General features: G+C 43.9%; 1 protein-coding gene across 1 annotated transcript in view; it reads right to left on the bottom strand.

The window, feature by feature from the left end:
* DCC (DCC netrin 1 receptor) overlaps window positions 1-26,387 on the bottom strand; it is a 1,223,862-nt gene extending 1,197,475 nt beyond the window's left edge. The window contains exon 1 of the mRNA XM_086960395.1: window positions 25,897-26,387. Within this exon, the coding sequence (XP_086816521.1) occupies window positions 25,897-25,987 (91 nt within the window). The 5' untranslated portion in view covers window positions 25,988-26,387. The remainder of the gene's footprint in view (window positions 1-25,896) is intronic.
* Between the last annotated feature and the right edge of the window lie 296 nt (window positions 26,388-26,683).

Here is a 26,683-nt window from a genome sequence, read left to right as displayed (position 1 = left end):
CTCTGGCCTGGGTTCCCTTTTCTGGTGCAGGTTGTTGTCCGATTTTACACCAGGTCAAAGCAGGTGTTAAATTCCTAACGCGCCTTATTGCCTGTTTTGTGATCTTATAGCCTATCTGGCTGGTAGTTCAGAATGTTGCGGAGTGGTGTTGTCGCTGCTTTTTGCACGGGAACGCCTACTCTGCATTTCATTAGCAATGGTTGCCGGGGTCATCTGTGGCGATGTTTTTGGCGGCTGCTATCCCAGGTAAACTGGTGATGCCTGCTGTTAGCACCAGATTGTGAATGGGGCGATACATTTATCATGATTTTGGCTGTGATAAAGTGCTGATAACTCAATGATAAGTCCTTGAGAATATGCCCCTATATGCTGTGCCTAAAACATTAGTCTCGTAGGATTTATGAGAAAACACTAAAGTAATTCAGTTCTGGCTGGATTCTGTGATCCTAGCCCTAAAGGTAAGTATCAATAGAAATACAGATGTAGCCATCCCACTTCTGTGGATAGACACTCTATTTAGGATGCCTTTAATGTGGGACTTGGAATACCTTTTTTTCACTTTTCCTCATAAAAAGTCCTCTTTTATCTGTTTCAGCCTATTGCTCAGTAAGCTGCTGTGAGAAAAAATGGGTTGTTTATAGAGGAAGGTGAAACTCAACTCAAGCAACAGCCACAATCCTTGTCAGGGTGAACCACAAAAAGCCACTAAATTAACTTGTGCTTAACCCTCTGGTAGCATTGCACAAAAGCAGTCAGGCATAACTTGGAGGCAACCTGTAAAATATTTATGCAACACACAAACAGTAATAAAGTGAAAACACTGCACAAGGGAAATCAGAAGTCAATTTAACAAAATAGAGTACATTTTAATAAATTATTTAACACCAAAATTACAAAACTCCAATCAAGAGGACTGCAGATATGAGATTTTAAAGAGTTCAGGTAAGTAAAGAGCCTAAAAGCACAAAGCGCCTCTAGAGGTTATTTGGTTGTACAGTCATCTTTGTAAAAATGCCAGGCATCATGAACATCTTTGCTGGAGATTCACGCTGGAGGTCACCGTGGGATGTCAATGCTGAAGCACAAATTGCAGATCTTGTGTTGCCAGTCATTGTTGGCAGTCGCTGTAGTGTGAAGAGTCAGATTAAAGAGAGCTTCTCATTGGTGGTTTGGGTGGCAAGGTCTTGGCGCAAACGGGTAACTTCACTGATGCGAAGAGCCCAAAACTTCACGATTTCTTTTCTCCAAGGAGGAGGTCAAATGATGCAACACCAAGGCATCAGACCATGATAGGCACCCCTTGATCTTGAGGGACCAGGAATTCACTTGAACAGAGTCCATCAGTGCACAGGAAGGTCCTGTTGCAGGTCCAGCTGTAGCAAGTCAGAAGTAGTTGCAGAGAGGCTGCTGGAGCTTGTCATGTCCCTGGTGCTTAGAACAGGAGGTCAGTCAGATGACGCTTTGAGTCATTTTAGCCTAGGATGAAGAGGGCAGGTCTAGTCTTCCTTCTCCACAAGCAGGGCATGCTTGAAGCACCATGGCGTACATCTTCTGTAGTATCCACAGGTTCAGGAGATTAGTGAAAAGTGGTTCAGTGGGTTCTATGTTTAAACCTGGTGCACACTCTGAAGTGAGGAAAGCTTCTGAAGTTTCCCCCAACAGAGGTGCTTGGAATTTCCTGCCTCCCTGCCTTGGTCCCATTCTGCATGGGCTAGTGTGAAGTCCTTCGTGTATGAGCTGAGCCAGTGCCTTTGAAGTGCAAGTGTGCTAGGTAACAGTTCCACTCCCCCATCCAGCCAGTGTTGGCCCCTTTTTCTAACAAGACCTTCTATTGTGATGTTGTCTGGGAGGAATACACAAAGGCTGACTGCCAGCTACGCCTAGGCATGTGACTATGAAACAAGCTGCAGGCACCAAATGGTTAGGATGAGAAAATCCCAACTTTTTAATAGTGGCAACTTCTGAATTGTGACTTAAAATCTGACTTTACCGTTAAATAGGGTTTTAAATTATAATTTCTCAGGCACCAAACATAACTTTCCTACCGGCTCCTAATAAAAATGATTCACGTATTAAATGTAAAAGGGCAACCCAATCTTATCCTATGGGAGAGGTAGGCCTCACAGTAGTGAAAAATTAATCTGTGAGTTGTTCACTCTCAGGACAAATGAAACTTGAAAGAACATGACCAACTTTTGATTTATGGACCTCTTAGGGCCTCTTTTAGGGGTGACATATATACAATAAATAGAGAGTTTAAGGCTTGGCAAAGGGGGTTATTTTGACGAGTTGAAGTGGAAAATATAATACTGCACACACAGGCTGCAATGGCAGACCAAGACATTGTTTAAAAAGGCTACTGAAGTGGGTGGCACAATAAGTGCTGCATGTATACCAGCAGCCGTCAATCTACAGGTCTTGGGTGCATGTAGTACCTCTTTACTAGGGACTTACAAGTAAATTAAATGAGTCAATTGGGTGTAAAACACTTTTACCATGTTTAAAGGAGCCAGCACTTTAGCACTGATTAGCAGTGGGAAAGTGCACAGAGCCCTAAGTTCAACAAAAATTAATTCAGAATAATAGGAGGAGTGAAAGCAAAAAAAAGGGGGATGACCCAACAGAGAGGGCCAAGTCCAACAGCTGCCTTTTAAAGTCTTCCATTTTCCATACATTAGAGTGGCCCATATTTCTGTGTTGCAAACACTCAGTCAATTGTACATAATCTGGTATTTTTCGCCTGGGCCTTGCGGAGAGTGAGCTGCACCTACTGCTGCTTCTCATTTTCTCAAATAAGACTTATGTCTTCAGTGGCAGGGGCCTGTGATGCCGGCCCTCTTTGGCTTCTTTGCTTGCATGGCGTATGAGAGATACATTGATATATTCTCACCCATGTCTAAGCAGGAGTAGAAAGTTGATTGTCTAGTCCATTGGTTGTGCATTTCTGTACAATTTCTGCAGTACTGCCAGGTAAGAGTTGTATGCCCTGCTTGCACTGAGCCCTCCTGTGTTTCACCTCTTCAGTAGATCAGGACTGCCGTAGAGGAACGGGAGGAGTGAGTGTCTGGTGCAGATCTCAGCCCACCCCTCTGTGACTGACACATGCTCTGAGATAGTGCTTAATTTGAGCCTGTGGTTCTCAGTGCCCAACACCAGCACTTAATTGTCAACACCGGGGTTTGTAACAGTCTGCCACATGGTTGCACTGTCTGTCTAATTTAAAGATGGGCACAACAATTGTTTATTAATTCAATATACAATAAACATGACTATTGACTTTCGCCAAAACAATTCTTATAGCTGTGGGGGCCAGGAATAGACTGAATTGTCACACTTTTAGGAGTGTGCTGATTAATAATTGTGTGGGTACTGCCTTTGGCAGTGCTGGCAGGGACAGTGTGTGGTGCAATGCCTTTGGCAGTGCTGGGAGGGACAGTGTGTGGTGCAAGCTGCAGTGGCCTCTTGATGAGGGCCCTGTCACTTATTTTTCTGCAAATTAAGCACTGCTCTGAGACCTGCATTTGCCATAATCCCTGCCATGCAGCAGAGAGCAGATTTTATGATCTAGCATACGTAAGTGTGCAAAAAGTTTGCGCAAACGTAGTAATTTTTTGAATGGACACAGTTACTTTAGGAACGCACCACGCACAAGCCCATGAAACCGAAAGAAACGTTTTCAAAACGTTGCATTTAGTGATCAAGAGTCCAGTTTTCTCCCCTTGCATGGCGGACATTTTTCTTTTTCCTGACTGTCAGAGTCATGCCACGAATGGTGGTCCCAGCTGGAAAATAAGCAACTGGAAAACAGGGCAGACCTCTTGACGCATTTAAAGCAGCGGTCACATTTTATTGACCACCAGCGGAACCGGTGGAAGCACCACTGATGGTCAAGCAGTGATTCCTCGTTCTATATGGGGTGAAAATTGCACGTTGGGCGTGGCCAAGGAAACACAGATTTTCTGCCCGTTCTCCCATCCTATCAATCTCTAAATCAGACCTTTCCCCAGGGTTTTAAGTGGGCCGGGTCTCACCGGTACTGAGCACCGGCCGTTTTTTAAACGGGCCTCAAAACGGGTCTCTATCGGGCTTTCTTTTGTGCCCTGGCACAGACAGTCCGTTTTTTTTCCGGACTGCAGTGACAGTAGGCACATGGATATTGCTCACTTCTCACTAGTGGAGAAGTTACCGCATGAGTCATACCAGGTGAGCGTGGTAGGGAAAGGGAAATCCTTTCAAGAAAGGCATTTTCTCTCTGGATTTCCCTATTCTTTTTGAAACTCAGGAGCAGCAACATTGTCGTGGTGTCACCAGGGCTTTAAGTGGAAGCTTTTTCAATATTATGCACAAGCTATAGTTGCTACTTATTTATTTATGCAACTAACAGCCATTGGCAAAGCCAATAGTCCTGACTTGTTGTAGGTATGATGTGACAGAAACAGCAAATTACAAGTCGGGTGGCACACTATGCTAAGCACAGATTTTTAGCTTATGTTTATAAGCCACGCCCTTCATTGCATTGGCCACGCCCCTTTAAGAGACAACCTAGTTTTTTCAGCCCACTTAAAGCCCCGCCTTTCCCCAAAATAAATGTGGTGGTGGTGTATCTGGGAGTGGAATTCCTTTAGCAGGCCATCCTACACGTTCACTGTTCATGCACTAATACCACATGCAGATCCCGCATTTATCAAAAAAAATGGCCACACTGAATACATAAACTGTGGCTCGAGCCTGCATACATGGCTTGTACATCCCCGTAGAGTGGCTCTAGCATGGCAATAGGGCAAACCAAGTGCGAACAAAACCCCATTCACCTCCCAAGAGGCTGCAAGGCCTGCGGTGAATACTAATCTATCTGCGAACGGTTGCCATGCCAATATCGCCTCAAAAGAAGGGCGGTCTCTGCCCTTTTTGCTGACTATCGCCCTATAATTCATCAATTCGTCAATAGTGTTCTGCACCCATAATCATTTTTGTAGAAAGGCTCACAGTCAACCTGTAAATGATGAATTTTTTTGTAGGTTGACAGGTGCTACGGAAATTGACAACAGCCCGTGATCAGGTGCAAAGCTAATTTGCGGCCGTCCTGTATCAAATGTATACATTCACGTGCGCAGGCATAATTCTGAAAAGTGTTTGCATAAAGTTCTGATTTTTTCCAAGATATATTCAATGGAGAAAAAATATTATTTCAGACATATAATTTAAATCAATGACTACCTTCGATTAAAGTATTGACACACAGGAAAATGGCCGCCCGAATGATTGATAGGCCTGGCTGGTTTTGTTCGTTCTTTTAGAAATATATGAACGACCTCTTAAGTCACGGCCACGTCATGATCATTTAAATGCACTTCTTTCTTATGATTTACCATTTCGATGAAGCCAAGCACACATACACTCTCCTTACGACGACAGCGAGCACTCAGGATCGACCTCCACATGTTTCTCTTAAGGGATCTCCAAGAACCGAGGCACAGCAGGGGCTGTGGGTATGGAAACCCCCCTTGGGGAAAACCACAAGGATTCCAAGGCGGTGACGCCATCAGGGCGTTTCCAAGAGAGCAAAAGAGACATATGCAAATCTCAAACATGCGCAACAATCAGAGACACCGTGTGTCTCCTCTGGTGACTTCAATTGAGCGAAATGGATCTATAGGGCGGCTGTTACCATTCTAGAGTACCCAACATTTGGGAAAGTCGTGTACAGCGTTTAAGATGGCAAGTGCTGCTTAAATCAACACGGTATTGATAAATTAGCACAACAGCAATTTGTTTGAACAATCTTTCAACCAGCTGAAATAGTTAGAGGAATTCTGATTGCATGGAGAGAGCAGCAGGCAGCTTCCACTCTCCTGAACATATTTTGTGGCCCAGACATGTACAGGTGGTGAGGACACGGGTGCTTGTGCCCGGGAACAAACTCTCTCCTTTCCTCTAGTCCCAATGTGGGGCGGATTTATATTATTTTTCAAACAAAAAAGAGCGGCTTTCGCATTCCGTCGAAGTTTTCACCACATCTAAATAGGAGTAGATGATTTTGAAATCAATATACACTTTAAAATTATTAACGTTCTGTGATCAAGATAAATTCCGTGATTAGAGAAAGTAACAAATATAACACACAGCCTCGCAATATGAGTATTTTTTCAAATGGGCCGGTGTTTTCCCACCCCTGGATTTGCAAATGCCAATAAGAGAACCTTCTGGCATTGGTTTGAAATATCGATTGGTTGGTTCCCAAACGCGTGTAATCCCTGTCATTTCCAGCCCCTATGGGATTACCTGGACCCCCGGTAATGGCAGTTCTTGAGAGGTGAAACAATTGTGGTTATTGCGAGGAACAATGTACTTCTTTATGTCATATCTTCACTAAAGTTGTACAAAGTGTCTGGTCGTTTTTCTCAGGTCACCAGCGGTCCATAGCACGGTGTAAAGAGGGGTGCACTTCCCAGGGGTGGTATCTATTGATAAAGTACTGCAGGTGTTAGGGGGTGCAGGAAGTCACGGGGACTGTCTATTCCTACTATGTATGTCTTCTTATTAAAAAATAATGTGCACCAATAGAGGCAAAACGAGTCTGTGATTGTCAAACAACTTTGAGAGGTACCTGCCTTACATCATTCTGACAATACACTCGTCCTCACTCAAGCTAAAAGGGGCAGGCCTTCATCAAACTTTGCATACAGCATCTGTTTGTGCCTAGATCCCGTGTGAGAGCAGTTTATTTCCTAATGCGGACTCCTGCTGTATTGGCACATTGCCATGACGATGAGAAGCTCGGTTATCAGCGAAACAGCCAACGAGGGAAGAAATTGTCTATAATTGTTTAAACTTCTCTGAGAGATGCCTGTGTTTGACACCATACGATTGATAGTGACACTGTATTTAGATCAGCATATTTGTAGGAAAGCAAATCTACAAAGCCTTTCTTTTTTCCACAACAATATTTGTTATATGCTGCCGGTTTGTCATTCCCAAGGACAAAAATAGTCGCATTTTCTATGCCATTTATGTAATAATGGGTTGGTTTTGAGGAAAGTAGAAACAGGACTCCCAGCAAAAATGGTGAAAGTTTGCTCCATACTGCCAAATGGAAGGCAGGAGCAGACAACGTGTGGTCAGAGCCTCCAGCGCCCCAATCTGGTCCATCTCAAGTGATTGTTGATGCAACCAAACTCCGTGGTGCACTGTCCACCGATTCTAGGGTGATTGCACCGCCACGGTTTCCCGCAACATCAAAACTGCAAAAGACCACCAGAAAAATCATGGTGGTATTCCAACAAACATAATACAAGTTTCCTGCTTCAAGATATATTTATTTATGTATATTATGGAACGTCTGTAAAGCTTTCACAAAAATAATTTACAATTAATGTGATGTAGCAAAATACCAAGGGATAAAAAACTAAAAATTCTAGGGGACGCATACATAAAAAAACCTGAAAGTATGACTGTAAGAAACACCAAGGTGCAGGGGTTGCCCTGCAGAATGTGCAGGTGAGACACAGAATCTCCAAAATCTCACATATATTCATTGTCTTTGGGCTGAATGGGAGACCCCTGCAATGCAGGGGCAACCAGTGTCTGCGCTACGCCCCTGACAACGTGAGGAAAACTATAGGAACACTCTAATAATTAAAACAATAAACAAAAAACGGCCATAAATAAATGTAGAGTAGACTGATAAACCTCACAGGTAAAACTCTCATGAGTTCTTCTGCAAAATGAAAAGAGGACAAAACAGATGACAGACTTTTATTTAAATTCGCTTTTTATTGTCATGTATGCATGTATTAGGCATGTATTTTTCAGTAAAATCTCACTTGAGACCCTTTTATGCGTTGTGTGTTTTTGTAAAGTGCATTATTGCCCAAGAGGTGCCGTGCAGGCATCGGAAGGCAGCTGGTAGAAACAGTAAGACGTGTGGGACCAAAAGTCAATGAAAGTTACTCCGATAGTCAGGAATGCTTTAGTCTTTTAACAACTTTGGGGCCGATACACAGAACTAACTTAAGACAAATTCCTAAACTTACTACTTTTGGTATTCACAGAAGGCATTTAGTAGTAGTAAAGTTAGGATTTTGTCTTAAGTTTGACTTAAGACAAACTTAAGACAGACTTAAGACAGACTTAAGACAAAGTTAAGACAAAATCCTAACTTAAGTCCTGTGTTAAGTCTGTCTTAAGTCTGTCTTAAGTTTGTCTTAAGTTTGTCTTAAGTCTGTCTTAAGTCTATCTTAAGTATGTCTTAAGTCAAACTTAGGACACAATCCTAACTTTACTACTACTAAATGCCTTCTGTGAATACCAAAAATAGTAAGTTTAGGATTTTGTCTTAAGTTAGTTCTGTGATTCGGGCCCTTTGTCTTTGGCTAGATGGACACAGACAATTTGTATCACTGGCTCCTCTCTAACTATACATTGTCCAATGGCAACACTCGTCTCATTACTATTGCTATTAGTTGCATTCAGGTAACCATAAAAGGATCTTCTTTGGATGAAGTGCTACGTGGTTAAAAAATACACATTGCACATGGAACAATGAACTGTGAGGTGGAGTGCCATGGTGTAGAAAGTTGGTGCAATAAGTCATATTGTGTCAGAGTGTTCAAAGATGGGATGAGTGCTTTATTGGCGAACATGTGAGGTTTTTAAAATTAGAATTCTTCGAATTCAATCAAAATAGCGTTTATATAAAGCAAAAAGCATAATGTAATCAGCATTGCCTTCAGCAAAGATGACTTCACTTAAAAGAGCATATTTTGCTTTCTTTTGGACTTTCGAGCTTTTCCCCACCACCTTTTGCATCTATTACTGGTTGTCCTCCCCTCTGCTTTTGCAATGATATCTACTGTCAACTAGAGCTGCTGACACCTCGGTTCGTGAGGGAGAGAAACTATTGATTTTCATGATTTGTAAATTCATCATCCTGAAGAAAGTCTTTGATTCTTGGATTTTGATAAAATCGTAAATTAGATGACATGAGTTTAAGTAATAGAAGTTAAAGTTTTACAGTGTAGACGCCGTCTCTATGAGGTCTTCCCAATCCCAGTCAAAGCTGAAAAACAATGCAACACGTGCCTCTTCCTCCTTTCGGAACAAACAAAAGCAACAAGAAAAGATTGAGTCTGAAGGCAGAGCAAGTCATGTGAGATGATGTTAGTGTTCCGTGACAAAAGCATCTCTGCAACACGGCAGACATGCCATCCTCTTGTCACTTAACATTGCAGATCCCACTCTTGTTTTTCTGACCTCATTGTTTGCGGAACAAGAACAAATATGCCTTTCCCTTCAAGAAACCAGACCAGTCAGCAAAGCATAAGGGTAGGCAGCATTATGTGATGCTGAGGACAACACATAGTTATATCCCTTTAAAAAGAAATCCTTCTGACATATGGAGCCAGGAAGCACACTGAGGCACTTCCGGTGGCAGCGCTCTTTCAATGGAATAATTAATGATAATGAATGACAATACACTGCAGCTTGTTTCTGATATAATGCTTTGCATGTCAAAAGCCTTGTACATTATAGATCTTGCTACCAACACATGTATGATATTGTACGTGCCCACCTCAGAAGGATGTGAGGCTGAGCCCGCTGTACCAGGATGTGACCTCATGACCCAACAGCGGAATGCATTTGCCAGCGGTGAACTTTCAACACTCTGACCCCACCCCCCAGAATATTACTCCTAGGCCCCAGGGAAAATGTAAATGACGTTGAACGTTCACGTTATGCTTGCTTCGCGAAATTCCCCAAAATATGCCATGTTGGGTTATTACGCCCACCGTTCATGGGAAAATCATAGCACGGGAATGTAGGCTAGAAGCAAACAACAAGAATGTGAGCGACAGGATAATCGCAAAAAGTAAGAATGTGGGTGGATGTTATTCATACCAATTGTGGTTTTCATGATTTTTTTCAGCATGAAATCTAACATAAGAGTGCATTTTGTGTTAAAATATAGCACTAAACTATGGATTTGCATTTCACATCATTATGTGTAATTTCACATAACTGTACAGACATTTTATATAATTTCACAAAGGCATATTGCTGGAATTTCACAAATTTCTAATTACTTAATGCTGATTTCCAATTTTATTGCAAAAATAAGAAATGAGTGATATACATTTCAGCCCTGATTACAAGTAGGGCGAAGCTGAATTAATGCAGGTTTTTTTGGGTGTGGGAAAACCATAGCCCACTTTTTCAGCAGTTTAGTCCAGCTTTGCTAATAGCATGAGATTTTTACCACAGCAAACAGACATTATTCCCAGTTTTTCTTTTCTGATGAGGGAGCATACAAAGCGAAGCTCTGCAGGGCAGTTTCATCGTAAGAGGGTTAGGGCGTCACCCTCCCCCCCCCCCACTACCCGCCCCTGATCATTTTGTCCCCCTGCCCTAATTAAATGTGCTTACAAGTAAGTAAAATATCAAGAAAATACTCAGCCCGCAACAGACTCGGAGCACGTGCGGCAGGGCAGGTGGGTAGGGGGGGTGGGCAGGCGGGGATCTTAAAGTATATGATTGACAGCAGAGCAGGCTGTGCTCTGCTCAGCGTCAAACAGTGAAAAACAAAGGGCGCATGTCAGATTGGACTGGTACCTTTCCCCGGCCAATCCGACATGCACACTCTCGAGGAGTCTCACCTGTGCAATTATTAAGCCGGGGGATCAGAACTGCAGTCCCACGGTCTCCTAATAAGTGGTGAGGAGGCCCGCCCAGGCCAATCCTGGCACTGCTGTCATTCTGTGGTGACGGCAATGCAGCAGTATCTGGATTGGCTCAAAGACACGGTTAGTAGTGGCTACTAGGGCTTTGGACTGTCTGCACTCTTTCTGCAGGATGCCCCAGCAGATATCTAACACCACGAGACCCTGTGGTCATCCTAATTTCAACTCCTCTTGGATGGAGGCTGCTCTGAAGTGAAGTTATGAGCCTCATCCCCGTCTTGCCTTCCTCGCTGAGGTTTTGATAGGGCGTGAACTGTCAATGATGTCTAATTTGTTCAATTACAAAGAAGAGAGCACCGGGCTCGGTGTGCAGCCACCATGGCTTCGGAGCTCAGAGGGAAGCAGTGCAAGCGGGCCAAGCCCAGGAGGAACCACCGTAGGAACCGCAGCTTGCACTCAAGCCTAGATGTGAACCAATCAGTGGTCTGTGCTTTAAAGTGCCGCCACTCATTTCTCTGAGAGGTCTGCTCGAGAGCGTGCTTTTGTAAGACAGAGCCAGCAGTAGGTAGGACTGGTGCCAGTCTAGGGCAGGGTGGCAAGGGGCTGGCCAGGTGAGATATGATTAGACAAGGATCCCTCACTTGACTCCAGAACCCACTGTTAACCCTCTCTAATGTCCCCTCCTGTGCCACCAAAGCCATCTCTGGGTCAACCTGACACAACACACCCAACATTAACCTGACCACCGCTTGAAGCAAATCTCAGCACTTTATGTTCTGTGGGAGACGCAAATGCCACACAAATGATTAGTCTTTTGGGCATGTTCGAAGGAGAGATGAAAAGTTTATGCTAAAGAAGGAAAGGTTTGTGGCTGGCTGAAGGAAGGGGTTGCTCTTTATTCTTTGTTTAAGATGATAAGTGGCTGCTTGTACTGCTGTACGTGCCAGCTGGCTGCTTTGTCTTGGGGTGTTGCACACTGCATCACTATGAAGAGAGACAGGTCCCCTGGGTGTACAGAATCATAAGATAACATAGCTCCTATACCTACCCGCGATCACTATGTGTTAGCTGAACTACAGCGCTTTGCAGCAACTGATTTGCATGCCGAGCTATGTAAATTAGCGATATGCAAATAAATATGGCACATGTGCTCTGTGAGTTATCATGGCCTCCACGGGTAGATAGTGAGAGTTAGATACCAAAGTGATTGTTATGGTTGATTTTTTGTGCTGCGAGTCAAGGGTGACAACCAGTGTGTAGTTGCAACCATCCCGCTAGAATGGATCTTACAAATCGTTTACGTTTGTTTACCCCACTGAGAAGACAGGTCAACCCTTCTTCTCTCATTGAATATATAGTGCCTTCCTTGTGACTCGGTGTGATTCCTAACAAATGACAACAAAATGGCTGATGTGGGATTCTGTTGACGCAGCATCATTGTGTGTATATTGAATTCTTTTTGCATTCTTCAAAACTGATCAGATCCTGATGAAAGCCAGCCAAGAGCAGGGTTGGTGTGGTGTAAAACCAATGCAGTTCCAAGGCCAGACTGGCCAGACCATGCATCAGGTATTTTGTTACAAGGGGCCCTCTTTGTAACAGTGCAGAAGATATGAAAGCACCCACTGCAGAGTCCCTTGTATTTCCAGTGGTTTTGAGACAACAATAAAAGTGTTTAGATAACTCTGATGATTAATGTACCTGCTGAGAAGAGATCGGAGATTGGTCTAGTGGTAGTTTTCACTCATCTAAGCGCAGAGGGTTATTGAGCTTTCAGCAAAGGACGTGCACCTTGACTATCACAGAATGCGTATAGCTTAGTGGTTTACTGCTTTTGTCACAAAGAGCCTTTTGTCAGTGTGCAGTTCATAAGTTACAATCATAATCTTGCACAGTGAAATATGAAGTGTCATCAAAGAGCTTCATGCAAACTACATGGTACGGGTTAGAAAGTTACGTTTTTTTCATTGTTGCTAAAATGGGTTTGACAGGGTATAAATACATTCTTATTAGTAAAGTCAACCCCACCCACTGTGTTGCATTCGGAATCCTGAGTTTATGCTTCTTCAAACCAAGCTCTTTAAAAAAAACATGCCTATATGGATGGCATACATTCTACACATTGGAGTCTCCTTTGTCTTATGTATCATTTTCTATAAACTGATTTACACACATATCACATGGTCTCTGTATTTGTGTGTGATGTAAAGAGCTCCAACAGCCAACACTGCAAAAAGAGGCGCTATAAAACAAATGAAATGCATGTGAGTGAGGGACTATAGAGAGATGAGGGGCACTATTGGAGGGTGTTAGTGGGGGAACGATTGAAGAGCTCCAACAAAGATTGTTGAATCCTGGAACACGCTAACATAATTTACTATGCTTTAAAAGCGAATTGAATGGAATATATAATGAAATGTGTAGTAAAATGCACCATTTTTGCCTGCAATTTCTCAGGCAGAGAACCCCTCCAAACCCTCATTGTAGTGGTCAGGCTTGCTCTCTGCACTCACTATGCACCATATGGGGGCCTGTCTGACCATTTTCCAGGGCTGCTTTGTGTTCCCAGTCCGGCCCTTTGTAGTGCTGTGTGAAAGAATTGTGTATTGTGTTTGCAAAACTTATCACACCCTGGTGAGAGCCAAGACCTGTCTATAGCTCTGATTTAATAATCGCTGAGTTATTACTGTTTTGCCCGGAACAGAAGAGAGTTTTTCTGCCAACCTTGGGCCATGCATCGCCTGTCTCTGGCTGTTACTGCTGGCCAGTAGGCAGTGTGTGTGAATTATTCTCGAGCATGCACTGCCCTGCAGGAGGTGTGACTTGGCAGGACAGCCTCTGTTATCTCAACGTCTGTTAGAAGTTCTCTTGTTATACTAAATAAACAGCTACCTACATCATTATCATATGAAATCTCTTTATTGATGTCATAACTACAATTTCACAATTGCTTTATTAACCTTTTTGCTTTCTCGAATTTGCTTGAAAATGCACCATTTGCCCATGTTTTTTTTAAACCTTTTTCAGGGGTGAAGCCCCTGCACCCTCCTTATGACAGTAAGGCTTGCTTGCTCACTCGCCACAGGGCAACCATCATAAACTTTTACGGCCACCTCTTTCAAATGTCACCAGCCACCACTGCTCCTCTGCCAGAAACTACTCCCCTTTTCATCCTCTAGTCCCCTCAATGCGCCCGCTGTCCAAACAAAGTATCACCTGCTTTCTGCAGGTGGAAAAAGTATGCATTAAACACTATGAAATTGGGAGTTCTGTGTGGGTTTGGAATCATAAAAATAGGTCCTTTGTGGTAATTTCCTATTCCAGAATGTTTAACTCATAATTGGACACTGGTTGAGCAGATTTACTATGCAGTAATAGTAGACTGTAAAATATGCATGCAAATGTACTTTTACCCCTGTAATGCATAACTAGAAATCAGGTTAACTGTGGTACTTGATACAAGAAACACCCTTACCATACCTCAACAACCTATTGTAGCATGGTTTCAAATTAGTTAACACACACTAAAGACTAAATCAGAAGACATAGGTATGAACACATATATTTTTGCTACAACTATTACATTCAAAATAGGTAAGCAATCAAATGGCAGAAACCTCATGAAGTTGAAAGGTATAGTTGCTCAACCTGAACAAACAAGATATACTGTGAACACTGCTATCCACTGGAACTAATTACCTATTGCATAATGCTGAATGGTACTTAGCAAGTGCAGACCTCATTTGCAAGGGGGATGACCTATCCAACCAAGGTCTATTTATTGTTACTACAAGTGGCTTAACACCTTCTTAGGTCTGGCCTTAGCCAAGACTTTTGTATTTTACTAAAATATTATACTTACATCTAGGGCCTTCAGACACCTCTCTCCATGAATTGGTCTGTTGTATCATTCACATTTTGCTTTGTCCTTCTACAGCACACAGCATGGGGCAACAGGTCAGCCTACATATGCCACTGGTTAACTTCACTTTGAATGACTGCATTTAATTTCGCAATTAGCACATCCACACACAAGCTAGTTACCTTAAGTGCCAGTGTATTGTTTTTACTTTATAATTACATTAGTGTTCCTTACATGTTTAGAGTCTGATGTGATAGCAGGACAATTCTGCTTCACATTCAGTCTTTATCAGATCCATTCTCCTGCCAACGCTATTGTAAATTCCCTTTGGATTGTTTTGCTTTTCTGACTGTTGCTATTTTGCTGCATAAGAGATCAGAACGTGTCCATTTTAAACTGTATGAAAATGTATCCTCTTTTTGTAACTCTTTTTCTCCCTCCTTCTTTCTTCTCTGAATGACCAATCTCAGCAGATTTTCCAATTCCCTGCTCATGATGAAATCATGAAAAGACGCTGGGGCTGGATAGGTCACATTCTCCACAAGTCCAGCCTGCATCAAACACCACCAGGCAAGCCCTCACCTGGGACTCTCAAAGGAAAAGGAAAAGGAAAAGAGGAAGGCCAAAAACACCAGGCATAGAGGCTGACTGCAAGGAGATAGGTAACACCTGGAGTCAGACTGAAAGAAAAGCCCAGGACAGAGATGACTGGAGAGTCCTGGTTGATGGCCTACACCCCATGAGGTGTAGTAGGCATAGGTCTCTCTTTTCTAATTTCTGTGTTTTTTCTGTAATACATTATATATTTCTTTAGCTTTGTGAGTGCCAGGTAATTACCAAACAATAAAGCTTTGAATAAACCCTGATAAAAGAAGACTTGCCAGAAGGCTGACTACGAGCAACTGATATATTGGCTTTGCTCGGGCGTGCTGGCTATAACACAACACATGCCACCTATGCCTAGACTAAGAATTTCTTGGTATTATCATGAGAAACCAACAAGTCTTAGGAAGCTGTCTCCACAATATGGAAGGGGCACCAACTTCTAGAGGATCAACACAGCCACTCTCTGCTAGGTGACCTATGTCCTGCCAGTGCTTCTTGGGAGTATGAAGAGAAAATGATGCTGGTGGCAAAACAGTTGTGTAATGCAGCTATGGCTGAATATACACGTTTACAAGTTGTATTTATTAAATAGTACTAAAACCATTGCAATTCAATAAGACAGCCAGTAAAAACCATTAATACAAACAAACAATACAATGCAGTGCTACTCATGCATATCTGATAGTAGCACCTTTGCAGACATGCTGCCACTAAAAGGGTAACTCATGATAAAACATTCTGTTGTTGCATCGGTATAATTAAAAAGAGCAGCATTGTCAGTGCATGAATATTACTGCCTGCTGAGAATTAAGACAGCATACTGATGGCATTGATGTGTGCAGTTCCACGGTAACTAATCTGAAGGAATATTAGTGCTGGCTTATTTTCAAGTCTCACGTAGAACAAATTAATGTAGTTAGCATAGATAGTTGCATAGTCAGTGCTAAGGCAAATGGGCTAACTAGGCAGATGTCGTTTCTATAAGAGTGGTTTGCTTCAGTTGTCTACTGATAGTAGATTAGAAGGTGCTACAGACGCCATCCAGTAAGTCTATCAGACACCTATTTTGTTGGTTTAAGTACTGAGACATGACAAGAAGCCATGGGGAGCATGGTTGAGCATCCTGGAGTCAAACACAATTGCACTGAGAGTAAAGTGTGACCCCTTAATGTATGATTGAATCTGCATTTAGCCAATATTTTCATCATGGCTCAGATGTTTGTCTATGGGATTCATTCAATTGGCATAGAGTGGTTTATCAATGATTCCCATATACATCTAGTGATCTGCAGTTTCTATACATTAGCAAGCTCTGCTCTGGTACACTTTTTCCCTAGATTCTAAAAACATTGGTTTGGTTTCACTTGTGTAAACTTCTTGCCACTCTCTATGGAGTAAACCTGCACCGCATGAATTTGCTCTTTAGTCCTAGGGAGGCCGGGTCAAACATGGCAATATGTCTGCTTGCGACAGTAATCAGGATTGTGTTGAGCAATTTCTTAGTCACAGAGATTTGTTTTGGGGGGTTCTTCTTTATTGACTGTTCAGTAGAAGGTGAAGAAGGTTGTACCCACGTGCAGCCCTGACTGTCATCTTTGAGCATCTCACAGTCCACATAAAGGGTTCTTCGAGCTCCTCACTTCGACTATGGTGTCTATATAGTGTGCTGAGAACATGGTTGATTCCAAACCAAGCTGCTATATTTTCATGATGTGTCACAAAGTTAACTAAAGCATGTGAAAATGTGAAGTTAGTGTCTGCTTGACAGACGTGTGTACTAAGCAGACTAAGCAGTTTTTAAATAAACACTTGGGCCCAATTAAAACAGGGCTTCAAATGGTGGAGGCCCAGCACACGTGGTGGGGCCTCTGTACGGCAATCACACACTGCGGAGGTCCCACAATAAGTCCGGGGCCCTTGCCATGACTGCGGGGACTCCGCTACCGGTGCACAGGCTCTTTCTGAATCTGGCCCCCAGTCTGCCTATAGTGACCAATCCTTCACACTATCTAGAACTCAACCAAAGCCAGCAAGTGCCTTCCTGAAGGATTTCAACTGCATGTCTAGTATTTAGACTGAGTGGCAAAGATGGCAGGCGCTTAAGGGTGGAGGGGCTCACAACCCCACTTTCTGCAAACCGTAAGAGTGTCTTTAATGCTGAACAAAGGTCAGCCTGACAGATACTCTTCTTGTTCAGGTCAGGTAGTCAGGTGCTGTATATGCACTAAATGTGAAGGTGCCTGGCTGCCAGAGCTGACCTTTACCAGGGTGAAGATGTCAGAGCTGTGTGCCGTGACCTCCACAGCCTAGCAAAGTGCTTGGAGGTATTCCCCTCATTACGAGGGAGAGCATCACTGATAACCTCAGACCTGGGCTATTCAGTTTTAAGCCCTGAGGTACCCAAGGCCAAGTATCTATCAGTGATGCTCATCACAAAGTGTGGTCGGGTCAACAATCTCATTGACCCCAACCCAGTCTGTGAGGCGTAAGAGACTGCTACCTCTTCTCATTGTCTAACTCACAACAAGGCCAGCCAATGGGAGAAGATGGCAGTCCCACTGTCAGAAACCACTAAAGATTCTCTCCCACCACCCATGATCACTGCTGAGACCTAATAGGTTGCATATTTTTAATGTTTGGTGCATGCATGTGTGGGTATATGAATGGATGTGTATTTGTGAGTGTGTGCTGTGAATGGGTGCATGCATATGTGCTTGTGAATGGTGGGTGTATGAGCGCATGTGTGCGAGTGAGTGTGCATGTGTGGCACACACACCCCCACCCTGCTTGATTTACAGGCCACCCCTCTGGAGTAGTAGCTTGCAAGACTGTTCTAAATATGGGGATCATTCTACTTGCCTACCCACTTGAGGGTATTTCTATTTCTGTTTAAGAATCTGGTTTAGTTATTGTGCGGAGGTCATGTGACACTGCTCAATGTTCTTTTCAAGTAAATCCATCAGCATTTGATGAATGACTTGACTTTACCTGTTTTCAGGCTGTCATATTTTTTTCAAGTTATACTGCTGTGGATGGTTGACCTGACTTTGCGTGAGTATATGTGTGTTCTGATTCTCCTTGCCTATTACACATTAATTCTTTTTCTAATTGAAACGCATATTTGAGCAACAGCATTAGCTTTCAATGGATTTGCAAAAAATTAATTGGATGGTTGGAGCCTTGTAAAACTGGAGAGAGTGTATAGGCAATTAAATATGACATTGGTTTAAGAGGCATTATATTGTAAAGTTGTTTTTTTCTGCACAATAAAGTTATAGACACATAAATCTCCTGGGATGTCTGAGAACAGAATGATAAATGTGGTGTTGTACCCTCCCGTAAGGGCAAATGGAACACTGGTGAAGCAGGATTATACATTTCCAATCAGAGCTACCATAATATTTGTTAGACCTGGCCACTTTTGGACATGGTTTTCAACGTCTTTTTGCTTCTGACCTTCTGTTTTTGACTGTGTTCTGAACATTGTTGTTGGTGGTTTTAGGGCTCTGGGCACTTTACCACTGCTGACCAGTGCTAAAGTGCCTATGCTCTGTGTCTAAAATGTAACAGCATTTGGATTCTCCATGATTGGCATATTTGATTTACCGATAAGTCCCGAGTGCAGTACACTACAGGTGCCCAGGGCCTGTAAAGCAAATGCTACTAGTGGGTCTGCAGCAATGATTGTGTTTCCCACATGGGTATCCCTTCAAACACGTCTCAGGCACGCCACTGCATAGCCTGTGGGTGCAGTTTTAAATTACCAAGCCGACCTGGCAAGTTCACCTACTTCCCAGGCCAAATCCTTCCCTTTTATTACATGTAAGGCACGCCTAAGGTAGGCTCTAGGCAGCCCCATGGGCAGGGAGCAGTGTATTTAAAAGGTCGGACATGTGCTTTTAAGTTTTATATGTCTTGGTAGTGAAAAACTGCCAGATTTGTTTTTTACTACAGAAGGGCTATTTCTCCCATAGGTAAGCATTGGACTTGCCTTGCAAAACTTTACAAGATTATCTTCCAATTGGGAGACAATAGAAAATTGGAATTTGGTGTTGCTGGACTCACAATTTAAAAACACATCTTTTAGTGAGGATGGTTTTTAAATAGCAGGTCTGAAAATGCCACTTTTAGAAAGTTTTCATTTTTATTACTTCAACCATTCTGCCCTCTGCCTGTCTCTAGAATACACGTCTGGTTTGAATGACAGTTGGGATTTGTGAATTCACTCTAGACAGTGACACACAAAGGGAGATGAGGTGTGCCCTGCATATCCTAAAGGCCCATCACCAGTCTGATGGGTCATCCGGAGCTAGAGTGATGGGAGGAGTTGACACTGGCACTTGAATAGGGCTGTGCCTGTCCCCAGACAAAGAGCTGCATACCCCCATCTAGTGTGTCTAGTGCCAGGAAGGGCAGGGTGTTGTGCACTACTGATACCTTTCTTTGAAGTCTTCTTATTTTAAAGCAGAGGGCTTCAATCTGTGGGGCGCGACCCCCAGGGGGGGCGTGGAGTCCTGAGAAGGGGGTCGCGCATTTCCAAGGTTGTAGACAGAGTTAGATGTTAGTGCTCATTATGTATATAGAGACAGAAGACCGTTAATGATGATATCCTTGTTCCCAGATCTGTTTGCAGGTGAACGTAGATAAAAGGAACTGGATGTTGTGATGTTTGATTACCTCTGCTATGGATGCAGGCCAAAAGCGAAGATGTGATTGCTTGTTATCAGCCACTTTTTTCTCACAGAGTTTTCACTTTATAAAGAGTAAAAACTAAAAATAATGCAGACATGCCCATTCAACATATGACTAAAACAATTGTTTTAAAAAAATGTTCAGTAAATAAAAATTGTATGCAACATTTCCTTGTGGAAATATCTTCCTCGTTTTATGAAGGTTCTGCACCTCTGAATATCATATCTACATGTATTGGTCAATATTGACATTTAGAAAGAGCTGCAATCAGTAGCTCAAATATAAGTTCAGAATTGTGATTGTGTATGTAACACACCGAGTGCCATATTCAGTTAGCCTAGACCAGCAACAGAATACGTTTTTTTAAATATGTTTGAATGTTTGCAAGATATTTTAGATTTCAGAAAGAAAGTTGGAGATCTTTAACTGGAAGAGCTGAGCGCTGGCTTTGCCGGTGTGCTCTATTACCGTCAAGTCACTGTTGTCAGCGAAGGCGTGAACTCTGTCTGCGCCATAGTAGAAGGCAGACAGGGTGTTGGCTACTGCCATTCCACTTTTCATTCAGATGTCAGACCCTGCCTCACATTTAAAAGGACCTCCTTCAGACAGTTGCTCTGAATGAGTGCACCTGCCTATCCTGGGTACCTGGGGGATCTCTGGGACCACTGTACTCACTTCTGAAGGAGTGTCTATAGAGCCCCCTCTGACTCTACACTTCCTCTGTGCAGCACATAGTGCCTGTCTCAACGACCTCTCTGCCTCTCCGTCCAAATCTATACTATGGTGTGGGTGCAAACGCAATGGATTCCTTCATTTACATAGTGATTTGCCCTCATTCAAAAGAGTGCTTGCTTTTAATATTAACTGCATTTACACAGCCCTTAGTACCCCATAAGAGGTGTTGAAGGAACATCAATGGAGCCCTTTTGTTTTTAGCTATACCTTTGACTTCAACCCCACGCTCACTGACTTTTGGTTTGCTAGACTCTGTCTAATATTATTTCCCCACTGTAAAAAATTATTTGCCGTGGGAATTGGGGTCGTTTATGGTTGTCGATTGTTGTCGATGATGAGGAGTACCAGGTTCTAGAAAATGTTGTCAGGAGGGGGGTCCTTACGCCTAAAAAAGTTTGACAAGGGGGTCTCTGCATCAAAATGTTTGAAGACCTCTGCTTTAAAGGCTAAAATGGGTGTACGTACTGGACCTCTGACACCATATACTCTGAACACTTCTGGACTGAGGACATTATGCCAAGAGCTGTTGTCCGGTAAGAAGGGACTGCCACTTTGCTGTGTCGGCCTGAGGTCTGCTGCCTCTTGCATGGGGTGAGAAGACTGGACTTTGCTCTTTCCATCCTGCTTCCAAAGATTCTCCAAGGGCTTGAGTTGAGCTTGCCTCTTGATGGAAGTCTCAGGCCCATCAAAGACTTTAGCTGTAGCACTTGGGCTTCTCTGCTGAGAGCCCTACTCTGCAAAGTGGTGCCACATCCATTTCCAGGGCCCTTTGAATTGAGTTTGATGTGCTAAAAGAGAAGAAACTAGCCCCCCGACTTTGAGTGTGACTTTGGAGCCGGTGCGGCTCTTCAACCCCACACCGCTGCCTGCATCGCTCCATCACAGTCAGCCCGAACTTGTCGATTTGACTCCATCAAGCATGTCGAGATAACCTCGACCAGAGCGTTTGTGTTTCTAAGTGCTATAACTGCATTTAATATTGCAAACTACATATCTGGACATGTGTAAGTTAAACTTTTATCATTTTGGTCTTGTTTTACTCAGGTAAATATTGGCTATTTTTCTAAACTTGTGTGGAGTACTCTTGCAGTGTTTTCACTGTGTTACTGTGTGCTTGTGTATGTACAAATACTTTACACATTGCCTCTTATGTTAAGCCTGACTGCTCTAAGCCAAGCTACCAGAGGGTGAGCACAGGTTAGCTTAGCGTGTGCTACACTTACCCTGACTAGAGTGTGGGTCCCTACTTGGACAGGGTGCATACCACTGTCAACTAGAGACCACATTTCTAATAATATCTTTGTCCTGAATTCAGAATATACTGGGTCCTCAAAGGAGCTCTTTCTCAAATTTGACAGCTCAGGCATGCCATCTGACACATCTCTCCCGCTGACCATCTGAGCGCAATAATTATGCATATCAAAAGAAATCTGTATGATGTGTCAACCTGTGCCAACGTAGCACCAGTGTTAACGCCGGGGTCAAGAAAAAGAATACATGACCCTAAATTCTGGGGGTTGATGCACACCAGCATGGAATCAATTGAACCTGAATTTCAACAGCTCACTTGAAAGTTCCTCACCAAGGATGTCCTGCCTCACACTGTAAACAATTGTGCAAGTAATTATTCAACGTGCAGCACCCAAGCAACACCCATCATTTTATGATGGGCCAGCATTCAGTACAATCCTTTATTTTATTATGTTGGTAATGTATTATTTATTTATTTATTCTTATTTATTTACAGAGTGTTATATAGAGCTGGCTAGACCCGGAGGTATCAGAGCGCTTTAAATGAGATTCAGCGAGTTATAAGTAACAAAATTACATCAGTTACAAGAGCCAAGTATAACATAGGAATATTTCAGCAAAAAGGGGTAGGCAACCTCCAGCTCAAGAATCATGCACTCCCTCACATCAATATTCAAAGCAGCCTTTTTGTCTATCAGATGCACATCAAAATCATACTCTTTGTCCACTCTGTGAATCCTTAGTTAGAGTAGAAGGACATCATAAAATCTCCTGAGTCAGGTCAATGCAAGTGAGGGTTAAGTTCACTATGTGTTTGCTTCAATCCTTGCATCCTGTGATACAGTAATGTGGCCTCCATGCAATCACTGTACCACTAAGGATAAATATTTAGGTCACTTCCTAAAGACCCCATGTTCCTGTGATGGTTTAGGACCGTGCACATGGATCAATAAAGACTATTGACTGTGGGCATTGAGTCAATCCCAGATTTTATCCATCAAACTGTTTGGTTATGGACTAAATTCTCAGGCCTGGATGAATGTATAGTGAGTGGTACTCTGACGGTTGCAGTGGTGTATGTTATTAGCCTATCATTGAAAGACTTATGTTAACAAACGATTTCAGTATATTAAAATCAATGAATCTACTTCATCTCAGAATGGTTTTCACATAAAAGTACAAAAAGCACACATATAGGCAGGTGAAGTAAATGTAAATTGATTGATACTTGTATAGCGCACTACTCACCCGCAAGGGTCTCAAGGCGCTTGTACGAATACCGCTGTGGAACCCATCCTGGCTTTCCCTGTGAGGCGTCCACTCCTGGGCACCCCCAAGGTGGAGACCAGGCATCCTTAGCGTTGTGGGGGCCGTTGTGGAGATTAAGCAAGCAGGTGAGTCGAACAACTCAACAGGTCAAGGGAAAGTGGTGGGAGCAGGACCAAGGCCTATAAATGAGGTCTAAATCAACAGCTACTTTAAAAAACTTTGTAAACCAAAGCCATACAAAGAGAATTGACTATTCCGCAGATCTGTAATGGTGCGGTACTAGGGTGTGATCTCTTTATTACTTTTTAAAAAATGATTCTCCCAGTACTGCCCTTCCTTTCAAATGAATCCCAAAATTATCAATTTGGTTGTATTTGTTGACTCTTTCCCTCCATATTATGTGTATCTGTTCGCTGTGGGGGAGGTTAGGTTTTCATGAAGAAATTTGCTAGAAAGATAAACACATGGGAGAGTTTCGTAAAAGTGCCCTCCAAAGGCTGTGTAAAAATACCACTGGAATATCTGTGATAAATGCAGTTTTCTACCAAGAGAGGTACACATCCCCAACACACCATGCCTGGTGCCCAACCATCCTACCCCCTTGTGCACACATTTACAGCCACTGCACATTCGAAGGGAAGCTGTGCTGTGCGTGAAATGGATGCTGTGACAGCTCCCTGATTTATACTGCACCAGTGACAGGGAGACGGATTACCACGATAGGCGACATAAAATACACCGCCAACTTTAGGGGCTTGCAGTAGGCTGCAGTTCTACTACGAACAAAGCCCACCTCGATAAAGGCGTGATGTATCCATCTGAAACACACATATCCACAAAGAGCTAAACATCACAACTCAGTTTCTTGATGCATATTTGAGGGTCTGTGCAAGGCTGAGTGGAGGGCCCCACAGTTTGCATGCACCAGATAGATAGACAGATAGCGAGATAGATAGATATTTCATATTTTTACGAGCTGTGGCATTCATGCATGATAGAGGCCATCACGCGGGACCAGTTCAATTGCACTCCAACTGTAGGTGCACACATGACACTACTGCAATGGGCATTTTCTGTTGACCGCATATTGAATTCATTTTACTGTTACTGATAGAATCCACCCTCGTGTTTCAAAGCCATTGGCAGCGTTGAAATACACAATACATTTATGAGCCGTCTCTATAATCCTTTGTCGCCAGCCAGGCAGGTCTTTGTACCTTTAAACTCCCTGCTGGAGAATGGGAATGGTGCCAGAGAGCAGAGGCAGCCCCTCTGGCCTTATTAGGGCACCTCCTACTGGCACTTTCAAAGAGTGAATTACGCCGGCTCCGCTATCAGCGCCCCCGCCGCGCGCGCGCTCTCTGGGGGAAACCAATCGCTCCTGAAAGGAGGGGCAGCGGCTCAGGGATTAACGAGCGCAGGCCAAGGATGCACGCTCAGCCTCACCTTCACCGCGCAGGGTCCTTTCACCTCGGATGCATACAAAAACAAGCAGTGGCAAAGGCAATAGGTCTGGCTACTTTATAACTCAACGCCCTTGCGCGATTGGTGAGCTTGCGTGTGCAGGTGGGTGAGTTGGACGAATATGCGAGCGAGTCAATGCTTGGATGAACGAGCCGATGCCTGAATAAATGGCTCGCTTGTTTGCCCTCCAACAATCAGTTCATATGTACTATAACATGTCACATGTGTACAGGACCAGATTAAGCGTTACGGTGCTGCAGAAATTGTGCCTTTCTCTATAAGCACCAGAAAGAATTGAACATGTTGTGTGCAGACAACGTGAGGGCGCAGATGAGCTTCCGAGCACACGCAACGGCACATGCTCCTTTTTTCCGGGTGTGAGTCCCGACCCCTGCCTCCCAGGGCCTCGGGGAGAGCAGCACCCCCGCCGCGGCGCCTCGGTTTGCATAAGGCTGATGTTATTAATGGGATATGCCTTCGCATGCTCCCCCCCCCCCCCCCCCCCAGCCACTTCTGCAAATGAAAATCTGCCGCAGGGACCCGCTAATACAGAGAAAGTGGCTGTTTCACACATTTCAGGCTGCTGTTTTTTTACTCCAAAAGGTTGATTTGCAGTTCGATACTTAGAAATCCCCACTCGCTCTGAATTTCAACAGCGGAATGAAAAGCAGGCAACATTAAATAATTCCTCGACTCCAAAACGAGTCTATTTTTTTAGCCCCGCTGCTCGCTCTTTTCGCAGTAGCTTAACTGCAGCGTTTTCAAATCCCAGGATATGCATTAAATCATTATCTCTAGCTGTATTTATCGTTCTCTCAGCATCCAAGGGCAATTTCAACCCATCTCTTGCCGCCTCGTCACCAGATCTCACTCCCAACATTCTACTCAGACGCGGCTGTCATTTTCTTTCAGAAATGCACGAAAAGCTACAGTGCGCAGCGAAACCAGAGCGGGACATACTGCGGAAGTGCGTCCGGAAAAAGCAGGCATTGTGAAAAGTGCGTTTTAATCTTGTTAACAACTGAATATCCACATTTTCATCTCAAGGGGGGGGGGGGGGGGTGCTCTCCTACGGTGCCTCCAAAAATCAACACGAATCCATCAGTAAGGATTCGCCGCCAAACCACAGAGCACGCAGGGCTGTCATCTCAGAGCATCTTTTTTTTTTTTAATACCGCAGCCTACAACACATACCAAGTTCAATAGAAAGCAAAATGTGACAAAAGCTCCCGCCCCCACACTGCAAACCGGCCACTTTGGAAAAAAGAAGCCCACCAGAATTCAAACAAATATCATTCTTACGTTAAAAAAACACTTCCAAATTAGATATATATGACTTACTGTGCACTTGAGCGTCTGAGCTGAGCAAGGCAAATCCGAGTAACGCCAAAGCCAGATTCCTTGCTGCTAACAATCCAAGGCTGGGCTCCATTTTTCGGCCACCACCTTGGTGGGTGTGCGTGCCCCACAATCCCACAAACGGAGACCCCCTCACTACTTGGGGTCCTATCCCGCCGTCAGTTTCCGCGAATAAAGTTGCATTCAGTCCAGACCGGCATCTAGCCCGCGGTCGACGGAACTCACCCAAGGAACGGGAGAGGAACGGCGCTCTGGCCCTAGGGTTGAAGCCACCTTGCACATAAAAAAACACAAAATCCACCAAAAATCAAATCCAGGTGTGGCAGACCTGCAGGTTCTGTCTCATGGTGACAGCTCGCAAGAGAAGGGGAAAAAGAAGTAAAAAACGGAAAGAGGTGATTCCCAGTGTTGTGTCTAGATGAGGAGACGGGCGAGGAAGGCTGCGTTGATTGCACTTGTTACTGGCGCGGTCCAGCAGCAGCCGCCTCCGAGCCGGGAGTTACATGTGTGCAGCCATTGATCCGGTGATGTGCAAGGGCTGAAAAGGAAAACGCGGAGAGGGGAGGGGTGGATCTGGCAGAGGAGTCAGTGGGGAGGATGGGGGCTAGGCGAACGCTGTCAGCTGGCTCCAGGCAGCGCGCGCCGTGCGCACGCAGGGATGCCCTCTGTGGGCAGCCCGTTGGAAGTGGCGCCCCCCCGAGGACCATATATGCCTGGCCTTTGCAGCTTCGGCCAGAGCAGGGCCCCCTTCTTTTAGCCCAGCATGTAT

The sequence above is a fragment of the Lissotriton vulgaris genome, chromosome 3_1 (genome assembly GCF_964263255.1).
Source record: "Lissotriton vulgaris chromosome 3_1, aLisVul1.2, whole genome shotgun sequence".
Lineage (NCBI taxonomy): Eukaryota > Metazoa > Chordata > Amphibia > Caudata > Salamandridae > Lissotriton > Lissotriton vulgaris.
Note: the sequence above shows the minus strand (reverse complement) of the source record. Positions and strands in the feature narration are given on the sequence as shown.